This window comes from Somniosus microcephalus, chromosome 4 (assembly GCF_052327205.1).
Source record: "Somniosus microcephalus isolate GS21.2 chromosome 4, FLI_Smic_1.0, whole genome shotgun sequence".
Classification (NCBI taxonomy): domain Eukaryota; kingdom Metazoa; phylum Chordata; class Chondrichthyes; order Squaliformes; family Somniosidae; genus Somniosus; species Somniosus microcephalus.
In genome coordinates, this window is record NC_140990.1 from 289,626,064 (window position 1) to 289,644,315 (window position 18,252).

The 18,252-nt window shown below is 44.8% G+C and overlaps 1 protein-coding gene across 5 annotated transcripts in view; it reads right to left on the reverse strand.

Moving 5' to 3' along the window:
• The window catches only part of zranb3 (zinc finger, RAN-binding domain containing 3), a 152,976-nt gene that overhangs the window by 115,818 nt on the left and 18,906 nt on the right, over positions 1–18,252 (reverse strand). For all 5 annotated transcript variants that reach the window (XM_085986606.1, XM_085986608.1, XM_085986609.1 and 2 more), the window contains 2 exons: positions 15,240–15,258; positions 2,333–2,511 (listed from right to left, as the gene is read on the reverse strand). In XM_085986606.1, coding sequence (XP_085842732.1) covers positions 2,333–2,511; positions 15,240–15,258 — 198 coding nt within the window. The remainder of the gene's footprint in view (positions 1–2,332; positions 2,512–15,239; positions 15,259–18,252) is intronic.

The following is an 18,252-nucleotide window of genomic DNA, read 5'->3' on the forward strand; positions in this document are numbered from 1 at the left end:
ACATCTGTCAGTGTGCCGGGGGAACCTTGATGTGTGGATCCCGAGTGGTAATTCCACCCAAGTTAAGGGATAGAGTGCTCAATGAGCTTCATGAGGGTCATCTGGGATGGGTAAAAATGAAAAGCCTAGCCAGGGCTTATGTGTGGTGGCCAGGAATCGATAAACAAATCGAGGACCTGACCAAGAGTTGCTCAGGATGCCAGAAAGTCCAAAATGCACCACCACAGGCCCCTCTGCACCCATGGGAGTGGCCCTCATCTCCAGGGCAACGGGTGCATATTGATTTTGCTGGTCCATTCATGGACTCAATGTTTTTAATAGCCGTGGATGCACACTCGAAATGGCCTGAGGTCATCAAAATGTCCTCCACCACCACGGAGAAAACTATTGCAGTCCTACGGACCATTTTTGCCAGGAATGGCTTGCCAGAACAGATTTGCTCCGACAACGGACCACAGTTTGTGTCCGAAGAGTTCCGGAGGTTCTTGAAAAAGAATGGGGTAAGGCATTACACATCCGCCCCGTATCATCCAGCCACAAATGGATTGGCTGAGAGGTTCGCACAAACCTTTAAGAAGGCAATAAAGGCTATGTACAATGACAACATTCCGCTGCAGCACAAGGTGGACAATTTCCTGTTCGCCTACCGGAATGCGACACATGCAGTCACCAACCAGGCCTCAGCCATGATGTTCTTTAACCGAAGGTTAAGATCTCGCCTGGATTTGCTCAGACCAAACGTACGAAGAGATGTTGAGAGTAAGCAATTCCAGCACATCCATGAGAAGCCAACAAGGAGCTTCAATGTAGGGCAACCAGTCTTGGCCCGCGACTACCGAACAGAAAAATGGCAGCCAGGAACGATATGCACACGGCAGGGCCCCCTAATGTACACAGTGGACGTTGGGGAGAGCATCGTGAGACGCCATGCTGACCAGATCCTAGAGTCACAGGAACAAGTCAACCCCATGCCTCGCCCATACGTACCTGGTGATGAACCCGACGTACAGGTCGCATCTACCCCAGAAACAGTAGCATCGGAAGCTGCTGAACCAACCGACGACAGGGGGCCAGAATCGCCTCCGCACCAAGAGCAAGACACTCGGGAAAGGCGCTATCCAGAAAGGATCAGGAAGCCTCCCCAAAGACTGAATATATAAATAGACTATTTTCAGCTAATGTTGCATGTTAAAAGTGTTGATTGTAATTAGTTTGATATTTAATTGTTAAATGAGTGTTATGGTACTGTTAATCTAAAAGGGGAGGAATTGTAATGTATATACCTTTATAAGAGGGGGAACTATCTTTTTCAGCTCATGTATACTGCAGTACCGGCAGTGACCACACCTGTATATAGCACTGAGCAGTAATCTGTACAGATCAGTTCCACTGTGAGCCACGTTGAGTAAACACCTGTTGTACTGTTCTCCTGCAGCCTGTGTCTTATTATACACGGACACAACAATCTGGAGGTGCAAAATCTAGGCATACTGCTAGACCCCTAGCTGAACTTCCTTCCCAACATTCATTCAATCTGCCACAAACATCATATTATTCTAAAAACATATCCTACGTCCACTCCTGTATCTCCTTCACCAGTACAGAAGCAGCATACCCTTTTATCCACATAAAATTTAACTTCTCCACTGCCACCCTAGCTGGCCTCCACACACCACAATTCATTCAGAACACAAAGGCCCACATTCTCAATTGCACAAAGTTCTGCTTTCCCATTATTTCCATCCTTTCCAAGGTCCACTGGCCGATCCTTGAACGCACCCTCCACTCCTCCAATAACAGCTTACTCCTGGGCTCCTGTTCCATTACTGATTGCTCTTTCAGCCACTATACTCCTGCTGTTTGGATTTCTCTCCCCAAATCTCTTAACCTTGCCATCACCCTCTGTTTTCAAAAGCCTCCCAAAACCCTTTCTCTTTAACACTGTCCCATCACTACACCCCACCAACCTAAATGTTGTTCCCTTTTACCTCCTGCGTGGTGTCTATTCTTCTCCCTCTGACATGTAAAGAATTCATGCATCATTTTGTATGTGAAGAATGCCATGTAAAAACAAGTTGTTTGGTTTTGTGTATTAAAAATAAAACACATTTGCCTGGATTGCCAAATTGCAGTCAGTTCTACCTAAATGCAAAGCTAAAGCTGTGTGAAAATCAGCAAAATGATACTTCCAAGGCAGGAAATGAGGTGCAGTGATTTCTTGATACAGGTGGGCTACCTGTTGTGATGTAATTCTATTAAAGGACATGTTCGCATTAATATAGCTGATATTCTGATTGGATCTTGAGAAAATTGATTTTTTATGCAAGCTCACCCAATGTCACTTTTAGACTCAATTAGATTGATATCATCAGGATTCAATTCAGTGATCCATTTTTCTATCTCTTCTATCCAAGGGTACTTGAGAGATGATGGGACCACGATCAGCATGGGCCATTCTTTTTTATAAAAGTAGGCCACTGCAATTGCTTGAATAGTTTTTCCAAGACCCATCTGTAAAAAAGTGTGAAAATCTTTAATTATTCTGTAAACAATTTGGATTTTTCCATAAGGTACTAAATGTAGAGAATTAGGAATAGATCAGATTTCCGTATTAGTATGTTAGAGGTACTGCAAATCAAAGGTCCTGATAACCAAATATACATCATTTCCAGCATGTTCTGTTTTAATTATACATTATTGAAATGGAGATGGATGAAACAGACTTGTTTAATGGAATAACAACAGAAAATGCTGGAAAAACTCAGCAGGCCAGGCAACATCCGTGGAGAGAAATTAGAGTCGACGTTTCGGGTCTAACCCTTTTTCAAAACTGGAAAGGAAATGAAATAGATCGAAAGGCAGGGCTGGGAGAGAACAAAAGAAGTGAAGAGACATTAAGAGGTATTCAAAACGAGACGAGATGGTGATAGGACTAGTGGAGGCAAAAGACGGCTCAGATTAGGTGTGAAATGTTCTGGCAGAATGAGAGACAGCTGCCATGTGGGAGAGAGAAAAAAAAGGAAAGGCGGAGGGGAGGGAAAAACCAAAACAAAGGGGTGTTTAATGTTTAATGGAATGCTCATTAGATGCCACCATCATGCGACAACACAATTCTCTTCCACTTTGAATATTTAACATTTACTTTTCCAATATTCCAAAAAATAAAGGTACATTAAAAATGCATTATTTTATTCAGATGATCATTTTATGAAGCATTACTTGGATTTACAATGTGTGCAAATCTTGCTGAAGTGTACGGTTTTTAAGGATCTTAGCTTTCAGTTCAAGATAATTGTCCCAGATAAATTTTCAGATTGTAAAATGATTCCTAATTTGCTAAACCAATATTAACCTAAAGATACAGAACACATTTCTAATATCTTCTCATTTGAATCTCAAGTCTTGGTTCTGTGCACCTATTAGGGGCACACAGAGAAAGTATCCAGTGACCAGAGTCTCTAGCACACCACCAATATATTGGAATAACCCAATTAAAATAAAATCAGGATATATATTTAACCCACATGTCACAAACAAGTTTACTTCTCCAGGCACACATTTCTTTTGGGTGCCACTGATGAGTTTATTGGCAACCTCTTGCCCTAGGCATGACCTTTGCCCTTTGCTTGGCCTTCGAAGTTAGTTCATAGCCAATCAAACTGCATTTGTTTTTAAAGAGGGAAATTGGAAGAATAAAGGTGAGATAAGTACAGTAGATTATATTAGTTTAAGTACATAAAAGTTAGAATAGAGAGAACTATACAATAGAGAGAAAGAGAAAGGTGAAATCAAGATAAAGGGAGAGAGAGCACAAGAGAGATAACAAAAAGGCAGTCGATTGGTCCCAGACTTCACCATTACAGACTTAGTCGATTCCATAATTGTCACTCCATTGCACCTGTTATAATTTGAAATACTTTTTAGTAGGGAAATTGGAACTCTATAGTCCACAGTGAGAACAGAGAAAAAATATAATTTAACAGGGCAGATTGGGGATACCTTTCATCGACCCATAATCAGAAATCGATATTTAATGAGTATTTTGATTCCTGCTATAGATGGAGGTGAAGGAGGAAGAGACTTTAACACCAGTGTGACTTATAAAACATTAAAAACTGTATGACCATTACATCTATTTTACAGTATATATAGCAAATGATTTCCTTGCTCCTTCCTTCATTTACAAATAATGACTTATCTATACAACTTTATCCAGTGTAATAGTGTGTATTTCGGCAGTACTGAACTGCATAAGAAATTAAGAGTATCTACTGTGTAGGATCTTCAATCTCCTAATGATGTAATCCTCATACAACGTAGGGCTGGGCCAGGCCGGGGACCGCAGGGCCGGACCAGGCTGGGCACTGTCTCCACTTATGGATGAGTTCAGTACAAGGAGGCATAAATGTAAGATAGCCACTAACAGATCAAACAAAGAATTCTGGATGAATTTCTTTGCCGAGTGGTGAGAATATAGAACTCGCTGCCACATGGAGTGGTTGAAGCAGATAGCAGAGACACATTGAAGAGGACGCTTGATGCATACATGAAATAGGTGGGGCAGGGTGGAAGAAGGTAACATAGAAACATACAAGATAGGAGCAGGAGTAGGCCATTTGGCCCCTCGAGCCTGCTCCGCCATTCAATGAGATCATGGCTGATCATCCAAATTCAGTACCCTGTTCCTGCCTTCTCTCCATATCCCTTGATCCCTTTAGCCTTAAGAAATATATCTTGAATATATTTAATGAATTGGCCTCAACTGCCTTCTGTGGTAGAGAATTCCACAGGTTCACCACTCTCTGGGGAAAGAAATTCCTCCTCATCTCTGTCCTAAATGGCTTACCCCTTATCCTTAGACTGTGACCCCTGGTTCTGGAGTCCACGACCATCAGGAACATCCTTCCAGCATCTAGTCTGTCTAGTCCTGTTAGAATTTTATGTTTCGATGAGATCCCCTCTCATTCTTCTAAACTCCAGCGAGTACAAGCCCAATCGACCCAATCTCTCCTCATACGTCATTCCTGCCATCCCAGGTATCAGCCTGGTGAATCTTCGCTGCACTCCTTCCATGGCAAGTACATCCTTCCTCAGATGAGGCGACCAAAACTGCACACAATACTCAAGGTGTGATCTCACCAAGGCCCTGTACAACTGCAGCAAGACATCCTTGTTCCTGTACTCAAACCCTCTCGCTACAAAGGCCAACATACCATTTGCCTTCTTAACCGCCTGCTGCACCTGCATGCTTACTTTCAGCGACTGGTGCACAAGGACGCCCAGGTCTCGTTGCACTTCCCCTTCTCCCAATCTATTGCCATTCAGATAATAATCTGCCTTCCTGTTTTTGATACCAAAGTGGATAACCTCACATTTATCCACGTTATATTGCATCTGCCATGCTTCTGCCCAATCACCCAACCTGTCCAAATCATACTGGAGTTTCTCGGCATCCTCCTCACAGCACACACCCCCACCCAGCTTTGTGTCGTCTGCAAACTTGGAGATATTACATCTAGTTCCCTCGTCCAGATCATTAATTAATATATATTGTGAATAGCTGGGGTCCAAGGACCGATCCCTGCGGTACCCCACTCATCACTGCCTGCCACTCGGAAAAAGACCCGGTTATTCCAACTCTCTGCTTTCTGTCTGCCAACCAGTTCTCTATCCAAGTCAATACCTTGCCCCCAATCCCATGTGCCTTAATTTTACACGTTAATCTCTTATGCGGGACCTTATCGAAAGCCTTTTGAAAATCCAAATACACCACATCCACTGGTTCTCCTTTATCTATTTTACCAGTTGCATCCTCAAAAAATTCCAGTAGATTAGTCAAGCACAATTTACCTTTTGTAAAGCCATGTTGACTTTGTCCGATCCGGTCACTTTTTTCCAAGTGCTCTGCTATTACATCCTTTATAATGGACTCTAGCATTTTCCCCACTACCGATGTCTGGCTCACCAGTCTGTAATTCCCCGTTTTCTCTCTTGCACCCTTTTTGATCAGTGGGTTAACATTAGCTACCCACCAATCCATGGGTACCGTTCCAGAGTCTATCGAATTTTGGAAGATGACCAGCAATGCATCTACTATTTCTAGGGCCACTTCCTTAAGTACCCTAGGATGTAGACTATCGGCCCTCAATCCCATCAATTTCCCTAACAATACTGATTTCCATCAGTTCCTCCCTTTCATTAGACCCTATGGGGGAAATATTCAGTTGCTTGCGCCTCCCGTTAGCGCCTTAAGAGGGCACTAATGGGGCACAAGCCAACTGGCGCCCGGGCACGGCACTGCCACGCCTCACGCTAAATTCCATGGGACGTTAGTGGTGGCGCTAACCATTAGCGCTGCGCCGCTAACGATGACATCATCGGTGTGCGCAGCGCCCCGGCCGCGATATTTGGCAGCACCCCCCTGATTTACTGCTGGACGCTATGTCCAACCGGTTCAGGAGGGCATACCTGCGGCCGGGGAGGCGCAAATTAAAGAAGGTGCAGGGCGGTAATTTTTGTTGTTGGCCGCCTGCCAGCACCTGCCTGCACTCCCGTCCCCGGCCTCCTGAACCGCCCCCCCACCCCGCGGAGTGCCGGCTGCGTTCCAAGAGCCCGGCACTTCTCTTCGGTGCTGGGCTCTTTTGCCTGCACTCCCGATCCTTGGGGGCCCAGCTGGGCCCCAGATCGCGCTGCACAAGGCCCCTCCCCTTTAAGAAGGGGAGGAAGGCCTGCAATACCGCAGCACGACATGCCACAGCGGCACATTGCGCCACGATATTCAGTCACAGCGCCCCAAGAGGGATGCGGGGCGCCTCCAGTAGTGCCGCGCTTCCCTTTCGGGCGCTACCACTCAATTTCCGGCGGGCGGCCGCAAACGCTTCCGGGGCACTACTTTTAGCACCCTGGCGAGGCTGGCGCCCCAAACGGGGCTATGCTCAATTTCTCCCCCTATGTTCCCCGACATCTCTGGGAGGTTATTTGTGTCCTCCTTTGTGAAGACAGAACCAAAATATGTATTTAATTGGTCTGCCATTTCTTTGTTCCCCATTATAAATTCCCCTGATTCTGACTGCAAGGGACCTATGCTTGACTTCACCAATCTTTTTCTCTTCACATATCTATAAAAGCTTTCAGTCAGTTTTTATGTTCCCTGCAAGCTTACTCTCATACTCTATTTCCCCCCTCTTAATTAATCCCTTTGTCCTCCTTTGTTGAATCCTAAACTGCTCCCAATCCTCAGGTTTACTGCTTTTTCTGGCCAATTTATGTCCTCTCCTTGGATCTTATGCTATCCCTAATTTCCCCTGTTGAGTCACCTTTTTTGTTTTATTTTTATGCCAAACTGGGATGAACAAATTCTGTAGTTCATCCATGCGATCTTTGAATGTTTGCCATTGCCCATCCACCATCAACCCTTTGAGTGACATTCCCCAATCAATCCTACCCAACTCGCACCTCATACCATCATAGTCTCCTTTATTTAAATTCAGGACCCCAGTCTCTGAGTCAACTATTTCACTCTCCATCTTAATGAAGAATTCTATCATATTATGATCGCTCTGACCCAAGGGGCTTCGCACAACAAGATTGTTAATTAATCCTTTCTCATTACATAATACCCAGTCTAAGATGGCCTGATCTCTAGTTGGTTCCTCGACATATTGGTCCAGGAAACCATCCCATACACTCCAGGAATTCCTCCTCCACAGTATTGTTACTAATTTGGTTAGCCCAATCTATATGTAGATTAAAGTCACCCATGATAACTGCTGTGCCCTTATTGCACGCTTCTCTAATTTCCCGTTTAATGCCATCCCCGACCTCTGCATTACTGTTTGGAGGTCTATATACCACTCCCACTAACGTTTTCTGCCCCATGGTATTTCTCAGTTCTACCCATACAGATTCCACATCAGAGCTTATATCCTTCCTTTCAATTGTGTTAATCCCCTCTTTAACCAGCAATGCTACCCCACCTCCTTTTCCTTTTTGCCTATCTTTCCTGAATATTGAATTCCCCTGGATGTTGAGTTTCCAGCCTTGGCTACCCTGGAGCCATGTTTCCGTAATCCCAATCATATCATATTCGTTTACCTCTATTTGCGCAGCTAATTCATCCACCTTATTATGAATGCTCCTCACATTAAGTAATTATAGACTGGTCGGAACCTCGTGTGGAGAATAAACACCAGCTTAGACTGATTGGCCTGTTTCTGTGCTGTAGGATTCTGTATAAAAACACACACACACACAAGACTGCAATGCTGAGAGTTCCTGGAATGATGAGGGGTGGGAGGAGGCTCGTGTGGAGCATAAATGCCAGCATAGTCCAGTTCGGCCGAATAGCCTGTTTCTGACTCTTATGTAATTCTTATATTAGGAACTTGTCCAATCTAAATTCATTTTGGGGAAATGAAAAAAAGACAAATTTAAATAGCAATGTCCGAGGGATACTCCCTGTAGCTGCCTTATAGATACTATCAATGGAAACATAAGTTGTGGAATGAGAAGAATAGTCCTTAACTGGACCTCTGGGAAGTTTACTGGCCAAATGGCAACACTGGAGAATATACCCCACTAACCATGTCACTAAATGCTGCTTTGTCATCGAGTTACCATATTATCGAATAATGGCTGGGATTTCCTCAAGTTGAGTTTTGTAAATAAAGTGCTCTGTGCAAAGATCTACAACCCTCACAAGACCTGCAACCCTCACACACTGGTGGGAAGGTGGATAAAAATAGGATAAAATAATCTCCCAACCCAGATGAAACAGCAAGACCTATTTTAGGGAGACACCCTGGATAATTCTGAAAAATATTATATCCTAACGTCACCTGAAATAGGTTTAATGTACAACCGAAGCCTGCAGCTCACAGACTCTACGGGCTGAAACTGATACTGCTAACAATGCTGGCTTCCAAATAAGAAACTTAAACTCATATATTCAAAGAGGTTCTAATGATGGGTCGATCAGGTCATTAGGTTCTACATTAGGATTCTAAATATGAACTAGGGTGAGTTTATCTTGACACATCTTCTGTCACATAACTCGCATAAAGCAAGACACGAAGGGATGAGAACCTGATGCCAATGGTTCACTGATGGACATGATGACAGCTACGAGCACTCAAATAGAACTGGGCTTTGGACACTGCTCAAACATTGCAAGTGTTTCAGAATATAACATCACCACGTGGTAGGTGGAATTAGACCGAGACTCACACTATTCTACAAATTTTCCACCACTTGATGTTCGTGTAAGTTTTACTGGAACTGAACAGGAGCTGTAGAATTCAATACTATTCAATAAACATGCTATCAGCTGAAAATAATGTGGTTCTGATTGAGGAATACTGCCCCCTCCCCAAACACACAGGAGCAGGTCTGGTCCCGCTTATGGGGTACAGACGTTTTGGCAAAAAAAAGGTGACATAAGGAACCTTTTTTTTTAATAAACACAGCGAGTTGTTGTGATCTGGAATGCACTGCCTGAAAGGGTGGTGGAAGCAGATTCAATAGAAAATTTCAAAAGGGAATTGGATAAATACTTGAAAGGAAAAAATTTGCTGGGCTCTTGGGAAAAAGTTGAGGGAAGTGAGACTTTAAAAAAAAAAAATTGTTCCTGGGATGTGGGCGTCGCTGGTAAGGCCAGCATTTATTGCCCATCCCTAGTTGCCCTTGAGAAGGTGGTGGTGAGCTGCCTTCTTGAACCGCTGCAGTCCGTGTGGTGAGGGTACTCCCACAGTGCTGTTAGGGAGGGAGTTCCAGGATTTTGACCCAACGACAATGAAGGAATGGCGATATATTTCCAAGTCAGGATGGTGTGCAACTTGGAGGTGAAGTTGCAGGTGATGGTGTTGCCATGCGCCTGCTGCCCTTGTCCTTCTAGGTGGTAGAGGTCACGGGTTTGGGAGGTGCTGCCGAAGAAGCCTTGGCGAGTTGCTGCTGTGCATCTTGTAGATGGTGCACACTGCAGCCATGGTGCGCCAGTGATGGAGGGAGTGAATGTTGAGGGTGGTGGATGGGGTGCCAATCAAGCAAGGTGCTTTGTCCTGGATGGTGTCGAGCTTATCGAGTGTTGTTGGAGCTGCACTCATCCAGGCAACTGGAGAGTATTCCATCTCACTCCTGACTTGAGCTTTGTAGATGGTGGAAAGGCTTTGCGGAGTCAGGAGGTGAGACACTCGCTGCAGAATACCCAGCCTCTGACCTGCTCTTGTAGCCACAGTATTTATGTGGCTGGTCCTGTTAAGTTTCTGGTCAATGGTGACTCCCCCAGGATGTTGATGGTGGGGGATTCGGCAATGGTAATGCCGTTGAATGTCAAGGGGCAGTGATTAAACTCTCGCTTGTTGGAGATAGTCATTGCCTGGAACTTGTGTGGCGCAAATGTTAGTTGCCACTTATCAGCCCAAGCCTGAATGTCATCCAGGTCTTGCTGCATTCAGGCATGAACTGCTTCATTATCTGAGGAGTTGGGAATGGATCTGAACACTGTGCAATCATCAGCGAATATCCCCACTTCTGATCTTATGATGGAGGGGAGGTCATTGATAAAGACCTGCATTTATATAGCACCTTTCACGACCACCAGACGTCTCAAAGCACTTTACAGCCAATGAAGTACTTTTGGAGTGCAGTCACTGTTGTAATGTAGGAAATGTTGCAGCCAGTTTGCGCACAGCAAGCTCCCACAAATAGCAATGTGATAATAACCAGATGATGAAGCAGCTGAAGATGGTTGGGCCTAGGACTAATTGGATAATTCTACCAAAGAGCCGGCACAGACAGGATGGGCCGAATAGCCTCTTCTATGCAGCATCATTCTATGGTTCTACGCTCGTGCATAGGCCAATATAGGATGATTAGAATGAGGTTCAGCCAAACAGTGGATTCTGTGCCCAAAGTGAGCAATTTAGTCAGATTAGCTAAAAATATCATTGTCCTGGATTTCTAGCGATGTAGAGTCAGCTCCAATAATTTCACACCTGAGGAATCAACTAGGAGAGAAACAGATGAGTAAGATAGTAAGCAAGTAAGATAGTAAGCATGTAAATAGGCTAAAAACTACACAAATCTCTTCTAACCCTCACTAGAAACTGCAAGGCCTGGCTCGGGAAGTAGATTCAAAGCCACTATTGAGAGCTCAGGAGAACTTCAAATCTGGCAATTGCATAGGTGCTGGGCCCGATTACAGTGCCAGAATAAGAGCTCATGGGGGTGGACAAGGCAAACAGTCCTAACAACATGAAAATTAAAATGCAATTCCCCAGAACCAAAGATTAGACAAGGTCTCAGTGTGTAAATAATGCCTGAATGACAATGAAAATAATTCCAACTCAGTGGTGGCTGTTGTCAACAGAACCTATTTCACGACCTAAAGGTCTCCTCAGTGTACAGCTCAGTGGTTTAAAAATATAGGCCTAGAAATTCAGTGGGCTGCGCCACCCGTTAGCGCTTTAAAAGGGCGCTAAGTGGGTCACAAGCCACTGGCCACGCCTCCCGCTAAATTCTGCGGGACGCTAATGGTGGCGTTAGCCGTTAGCGCTGCGCCGCTACCGATGACGTCATCGGTGTGCGCAGCGCCCTGGCCACGATATTAGGAAGCGCCCCAATTTACCGCCGGACGCTATGTGCGACCGGTTTAGGGGGGGCCTACCTGCGGCGGTAGAGGCGCTAATTAAAGGAGAGGTGCGGGGTGGCCATTTTTGTTGTTGGCCGCCTGCCAGCACCTCTCTGTGCTCCCGTCCCCGGCCTCCTGAACCCCCCCCTGCGGAGTGCCGGCTGCGTTCCAAGAGCCCGGCACTTCTCCTCGGTGCCGGGCTCTTTTGCCAGCACTCGCAATCCTCGGGGGCCCAGGTGGGCCCCAGATCGCGCAGAACAAGGCCCCTCCCCTTTAAGAAAGGGAGGAAGGCCTGCAGTACTGCAGCGCGACATGCCGCAGTGTGTGGCGCTGCGGCACGTTGCGCAGTGATATTCAGTCGCAGCGCCCCAAGAGGGATGCGGGGCGCCTCTAGTAGTGCCGCGCTTCTCTTTGGGGTGCCGCAAATGCTTCCGGGGCGCTACTTTTAGCGCCCTGGCGAGGCTGGCGCCCCAAACGGGGCTACAGTCAATTTCTACGCCATAATCTCTCCAGATTGGCAGGAGATCACTGATAAGTTATTTGCAAAACATAAAAAAGGAAAGTACTTTACAAACTGAAAGGATATTTGATGAAATAGTATTTTCAATATAAAGAGGAAACAAGAGAAATATATTCCATACTTCATAATTAGGTATAGATTGAATACGTAGCGCACCTTACTGCTAAATTATAAATGTTTTAGCTCTACATAATGACCCGAGTGAGGAAGGCAAATGGCAGTTGAAAGCAGTTTGAAAAAACAGTTTCAATGATTTGATTCTACAGACTCTGGAACAGTTCCCATGGATTGGAGGATAGCTAATGTAACCCCACTATTTAAAAAAGGTGGTAGAGAGAAAACGGGGAATTATAGACCGGTAAAACCTGACATCGGTAGTGGGCAAAATGCTAGAGTCCATTATAAAAGATGTACTTGGAAAACAGTGACAGGATCGGACAAAGTCAACATGGATTTACAAAAGGTAAATCGTGCTTGACTCATCTGCTGGAATTTTTTGAGGATGTAACTGGTAGAATAGATAAGGGAGAACCAGTGGATGTGGTGTATTTGGACTTTCAGAAGGCTTTCGAAAAGGTCCCGCATAAGAGACTGGCGTGCAAAGTTAAAGCACATGGGATTGGGGGTAAGGTACTGACTTGGATAGAGAACTGGTTGGCAGACGGGAAGCAAACAGTTGGAATAAATGGGTCTTTTTCCGAGTGGCAGGCAGTGACTAGTGGGGTACCGCAGGGATCGGTGCTAGGACCCCAGCTATTTACAATATATATACATAAATGGATCTAGACGAGGGAACTAGATGTAATATCTTCAAATTTGCAGACAAAACAAAGTTGGGTGGGCATGTGTGCTGTGAGGAGGATGCCGAGAAACTCCAGTATGATTTGGACAGGTTGGGTGATTATACTGCATTTGCCATGCATCTGCCCAATGTGGATAAATGCAAGGTTATCCACTTCGGTGGCAAAAACAGGAAGACAGATTATCTGAACGGCAATAGATTGAGAAAAGGGGAAGTGCAATGAGACCTGGGTGACCTTGTGCACCAGTCGCTGAAGGTAAGCATGCAGGTGCAGCAGGCGGTTAAGAAGGCAAACGGTATGTTGGCCTTCATAGCGAGAGGATTCGAGTACAGGAGCAAGGATGTCTTGCTGCAGTTGTACAGGGCCTTGGTGAGACCACACCTTGAGTATTGTGTGCAGTTTTGGTCGCCTTATCTGAGGAAGGATGTTCTTGCCATGGAGAGTGTGCAGCGAATATTCACCAGACTGATACCTGGGATGGCAGGAATGACGTACGAGGAGAGATTGGGTAAATTAGGCTTATATTCACTAGAGTTTAGAAGAATGAGAGGGGATCTCATTGAAACTTATAAAATTCTAACAGGACTAGACAGACTAGATGCAGGAAGAATGTTCCCGATGGCGGGGGAGTTCAGAACCAGGGGTCACAGTCTAAAGGTAAGGGGTAAGCCATTTAGAACTGAGATGAGGAGGAATTTCTTCACCCAGAGAGTGGTGAACCTGTGGAATTCTCTACCACACAAGGCAGTTGAGGCCAATTCATTAAATATATTCAAGAAGGAGTTAGATATATTTCTTAAGGCTAAAAGGATCAAGGGATATGGGGAGAAGGCAGGGACAGGGTACTGAATTTGGATAATCAGCCATGATCTCATTAAATGGCGGAACAGGCTCAAGGGGCCGAATGGCCTACTCCTGCTCCTATCTTCTATGTCTATGTTTCTATGATTGGTTCATACTGTGGCTGTTGGCTCCCAAATGTAGTTAGGCGTGAAAAAAATTAGTGATTTGAAAGAGTGGATCGGTGATGCTTGCTTGTTGCTAATTGGTAGCTTTCCTTACCTATCTAATGGATGGAAAGTGGTTTTTCATTGGCTTGCCAATGGAGAACAGTAGTTTGACAGACTGTGGTGATCTGAGGCCCCTTTTTGAACCCCAAGATGTGCCCCATTACCGCTGATCATTCTCCAACCTTCCGACTGCTGCCCAAAAAATAGTTCTCCAGTCAAAGCTCCTAGACATCAGCTTTTAGTTGCAGGAAATGCATTTGTACTTTATGCTGACTCCATACAGCTTGCCAGCAAATGGCCCAACAAACCTGTTGGTTGGGCAGGGAGGAGAAGCAAAAGTGCAGAATCGGTGGCCATTTTTGTGCACTTAAATAAATCAGAGAGGAGAAAGGAAAAGAGAAAGTGGGCTGCGAAGCCCAGGAAAGGAAGAACCTGAATGAGCCCATTCACATGACAAACTACAGCCAAGGCTTCTGGCAGCTGACCCGGCCTCTGGGCGGGGGGAGAAGAGAGAGAAAGAGAAGAAAGGAAACAGGATAATAAAGAGAACAGCATAGGTAAATACAGTTCGAATACAAAATATAATTTTTTGCATTTTTTTTTTTTAAACATTATTTTGAATATTAGAAATTTCAATTACAGAGAAAAAAATGACAGCCAAAAGGACTGATTTTTTTTGGAGCAATTTCATTGATTCGCTTGGCTAGCTTGCTTTCTAACAAATTTTATATAGGAATGAATCCAAACGAGTAAATTTGCACATTAGCAGGGAGACATTTTCTGGAGGTGGTGTACATTTTGTATTAGCCAATTATGTGCAAAGAAACTTGGATAAATTTATAAAATTAACTGATTCGTGTAGCACTGGAAAGGTGACAAAAATCATGCACTATGTGTTTTTATTACAATATTCTAGTGGATTTCCTGTGGGGGATGTTCACAGTGAGTTGCAGAACACAATTTTATATAATAATAGGGGTGAATGCACAACATATTATCGGATGCCAGTGACTCAGTGACTGAATAAGTAAAATTCTGTTTTATTGTATGGGATTTTAGGATTCGTAATCAATATTTGGAGAATTGAATGCCAGGACTCTGGCCATTTTTCTGTGCATTATTCTTGTATATTCCTTTACCTGTGTATTTAATTTTTTCCTCTTGTCTCTTTCAAAATGCTGAAGGATAGGTAACATGTAGCAGACTGCAAGTAGGTATGCAATGTTTAATTACAGCATTACAATTCCACCTAGGGGATAAAGCTTGATGAATATTCTTACCTCATCGGCAATCATACACCTAAAAAAGAACAAAAAACAGTAACAAGTGAAAGACCAATGCAGAGAACAACTGTGTAAATGTTCACAGATCTGGATTTTGATTTGGTTGTCTTAAATAATCTTTTTACCAATCAACATTTAAAACAGTTACTTTTAGACCCAAGTCACATTACAAGTCATTGTCAGAATATATAAATCAATTTCCTCATGTACCAAAAACACCACACATGTAATGCAATGCAGACAGACATACTGCATTAGACCTGATTGACTTTCGCAAAAGCAACAGAAGGGACCACGTGACCCAAACTACATGATTCTGTGAAATGATACCAATCTCCTGTAACCGCTCCAGTAAAAAAAAATTGCAAGGGCTGCAGTTATTAATTTTACTAAAGGAATTAGGAATATGGCCAGAAAATCTTCTTATTTCTCCAATCTCATGAAATTGTTATTAGGTTAGTGAAAATATCAGTTTACAATGTTTCTTGAAACGCTCAACATCTGCAATGCTTGAACCAATCATTCTAAACCTAGCAGAAGCTCAAAATACAATGCAATACCTTTACTAAAATAGAAACAGATGTAGCCATTCTGAAGGAACGAATATTGCTGGAAAGGAAAGAATAAGAGAGGTGAGTAAAACCTTGATGAAAGAGACATGTTTTGATTAGGTTTTTAACAAAAGATGAAGAGTGAGGTGGAGAAGTTTAGGAAGAGAATTCCAAAGGAACAATGTTCCCAAGGGGATACAGGGCTGGAGGAGACTGCAGGGAAAATGTGCGGCAAGGCCAGGAAGGATTTACAGTTGAGGACTAGGATTTTGAATTTCATGTTTTGGGGACCTGGAGTCAGTGAAGGTTATCAAAGACAGGAGCAATGGACCAGTGAGACGCCATGTGGTACAGGTTACATACAGCAGTTTTGGGCAAGTTAAGGTTTATGGGGGATAAGCCAACAAGGAGATCATTGTAGTCGCTGAGTATGTAGACGATAAATGTACATACAAGTATTTCTGAAGCAAAGGAGCCTAGGTAGAGCTGGAGATGAGCATTGTTGTGAGGTGGAAATAAACAGTCTTGATGAAGAATAGGATATGGGGTTTAAAGCTCAGCTCGGGATGAAACAGGACACCAATATTACAGAGGGCCTGGTTCAACCTGAGAAGGTAGCCAGGAAGTGAGGTGAAATAAGTGACAAGTGAATCGTTTGTGAAGAAAGCAGAGGATAGATCTTGGGTGGACTCAGGTGTGTGTTTGTGGCAGGGAAGAGAACCCAATGTTGATGCACTGACTGCATTAAGAGAATTAGGAATGGAACGATGCAAGGGCAGTCCTCTAGATGGCAGAGAAGAGGCATTGGAGGAGGTTTGTGTAATCAAACGCTGAATAAAGATTCAGGAGGGGTAAAGCACCATTGTCACAGTAACACAGGATAACATTCGTGACTTTGGCCAAGACGTTTTCAATGCTGCAAGAAGCCAGACTGGAGGGATTTGAACTGGGAATTTTGGGCAGATGGTCATGGTGTTGGAAACAGTCAACGACTTTAGAGAAAGAAAGGAGGTTGGAGATGGCGCGGTATTTAGAGGCAATGGAATTCTTTCTTGAGGAGTTGATAATGGCAATTTTGAAGAAGGGAGTGACAGAGCCAAGGGCACATGTCAGCCAACATATTTTGGAAATACATCAGCTGGGAAAAAGAGTTTAGTGGTTAGGCGTGAGGGAGCAGGAGGTGGGTTGTGTGGACAAAATGAGCTTGGAGGGGGTGGGGAGGGAAGACATTAGGCAAGAAACTGCAAAGAGATGGGGGTCCGAGGCTGGGGTGGTTGGAAGACAGGAAGCAGTGGGCAAGAGGAAGGGGTGGAGCAGCAAAAGCAGTTGCATGGATGATCTTGATCTTGGAGCTTAAGTGGTCCATGAGCTCCTCATGTGTTCGAGATGAGGAAAGAGGGGTTTAAGGAGGCATTTGGTCATGTAAAACCATTGTTCTTGCCCTCCAGCATGATCCTCGAGTAATAGGTTGTTTTGGCTGAAGAGAGCAAGGCACAGTAGTGGTTTATATGGTCAAGCCAGATTTGGCAATTGATAACTAAGTCTGTCATGAGCCGGAAGTGTTCAAATTTGCACCCCTCTAACTTGGAATAAAGATGGCTGGCTGTAACAGGCAAGTGACAGAGGTAAAGACTGCAATTGATTGTCTGGGAACAAAGGGCTAGAAATTCAGTGCATTTGTGCCTCTCGTTTTGCGCCTCCGGGGGGGCGCAAATGATTTTCCACTAAATTCAGCGGTAGCGCCCCGCTCCACCGCACAGATGATGTGTGCGGCGTCCCATTTTTGCCCGGCCTGCAAAATTGGCCCTTGCCCCCTGAATCTGCGCCGGGCGATGACAGCCGGGGGCGAGAACAGAGCGGCAGGAGGCTCGCGGGGTGGTAAGTAAAGGGGAAGCGGCGGGTGGGGGGGGAAAAAAAATCGTCCAAATTACTTGTCGCGGCCTGTTGCATCTTTCAACACGGGGTTCGTGCTGCGACCTGGCAGCCCAGCACTCCTCGAGTGCCGGGCTGCTGGCAAGGCACCCCGCTCCCCGTTGTCCAGGTAGGGCCCCGCAGAGTTGTGGGCTTGGGCCCTCCCCTTTAATGAGGAGAGGTGCACTTCCATGTGGCAGCGCTACGTGGCCCAGTGCGTAGCACTGCAGAACGCACCGCCCCGATATTCGGGGTTAGTGCTCTAAGAAGGAAGTGGAGTGCTTGAATTAATGCCCCACCTCCCTCTTGGGGGGCGCCAAAACTGAAGTTAACGATCGCCGGCGCTAAATTTAGCGGCCAGGCTATGATAGCGACCCAAAATGGTCACTAATGAATTTCCACCCCAAAGATGTTGAGGGAAATGGTGAGGAAGTGATTAAGCAGACAGCAGAAGTATCATTACAGGTGGAAGGAATTGGAAATTTTTTGAGAGAAAATATTATTGGGGCAATTTGTTCCATAGGCAAATGGTGAGAATAGTGCGATTG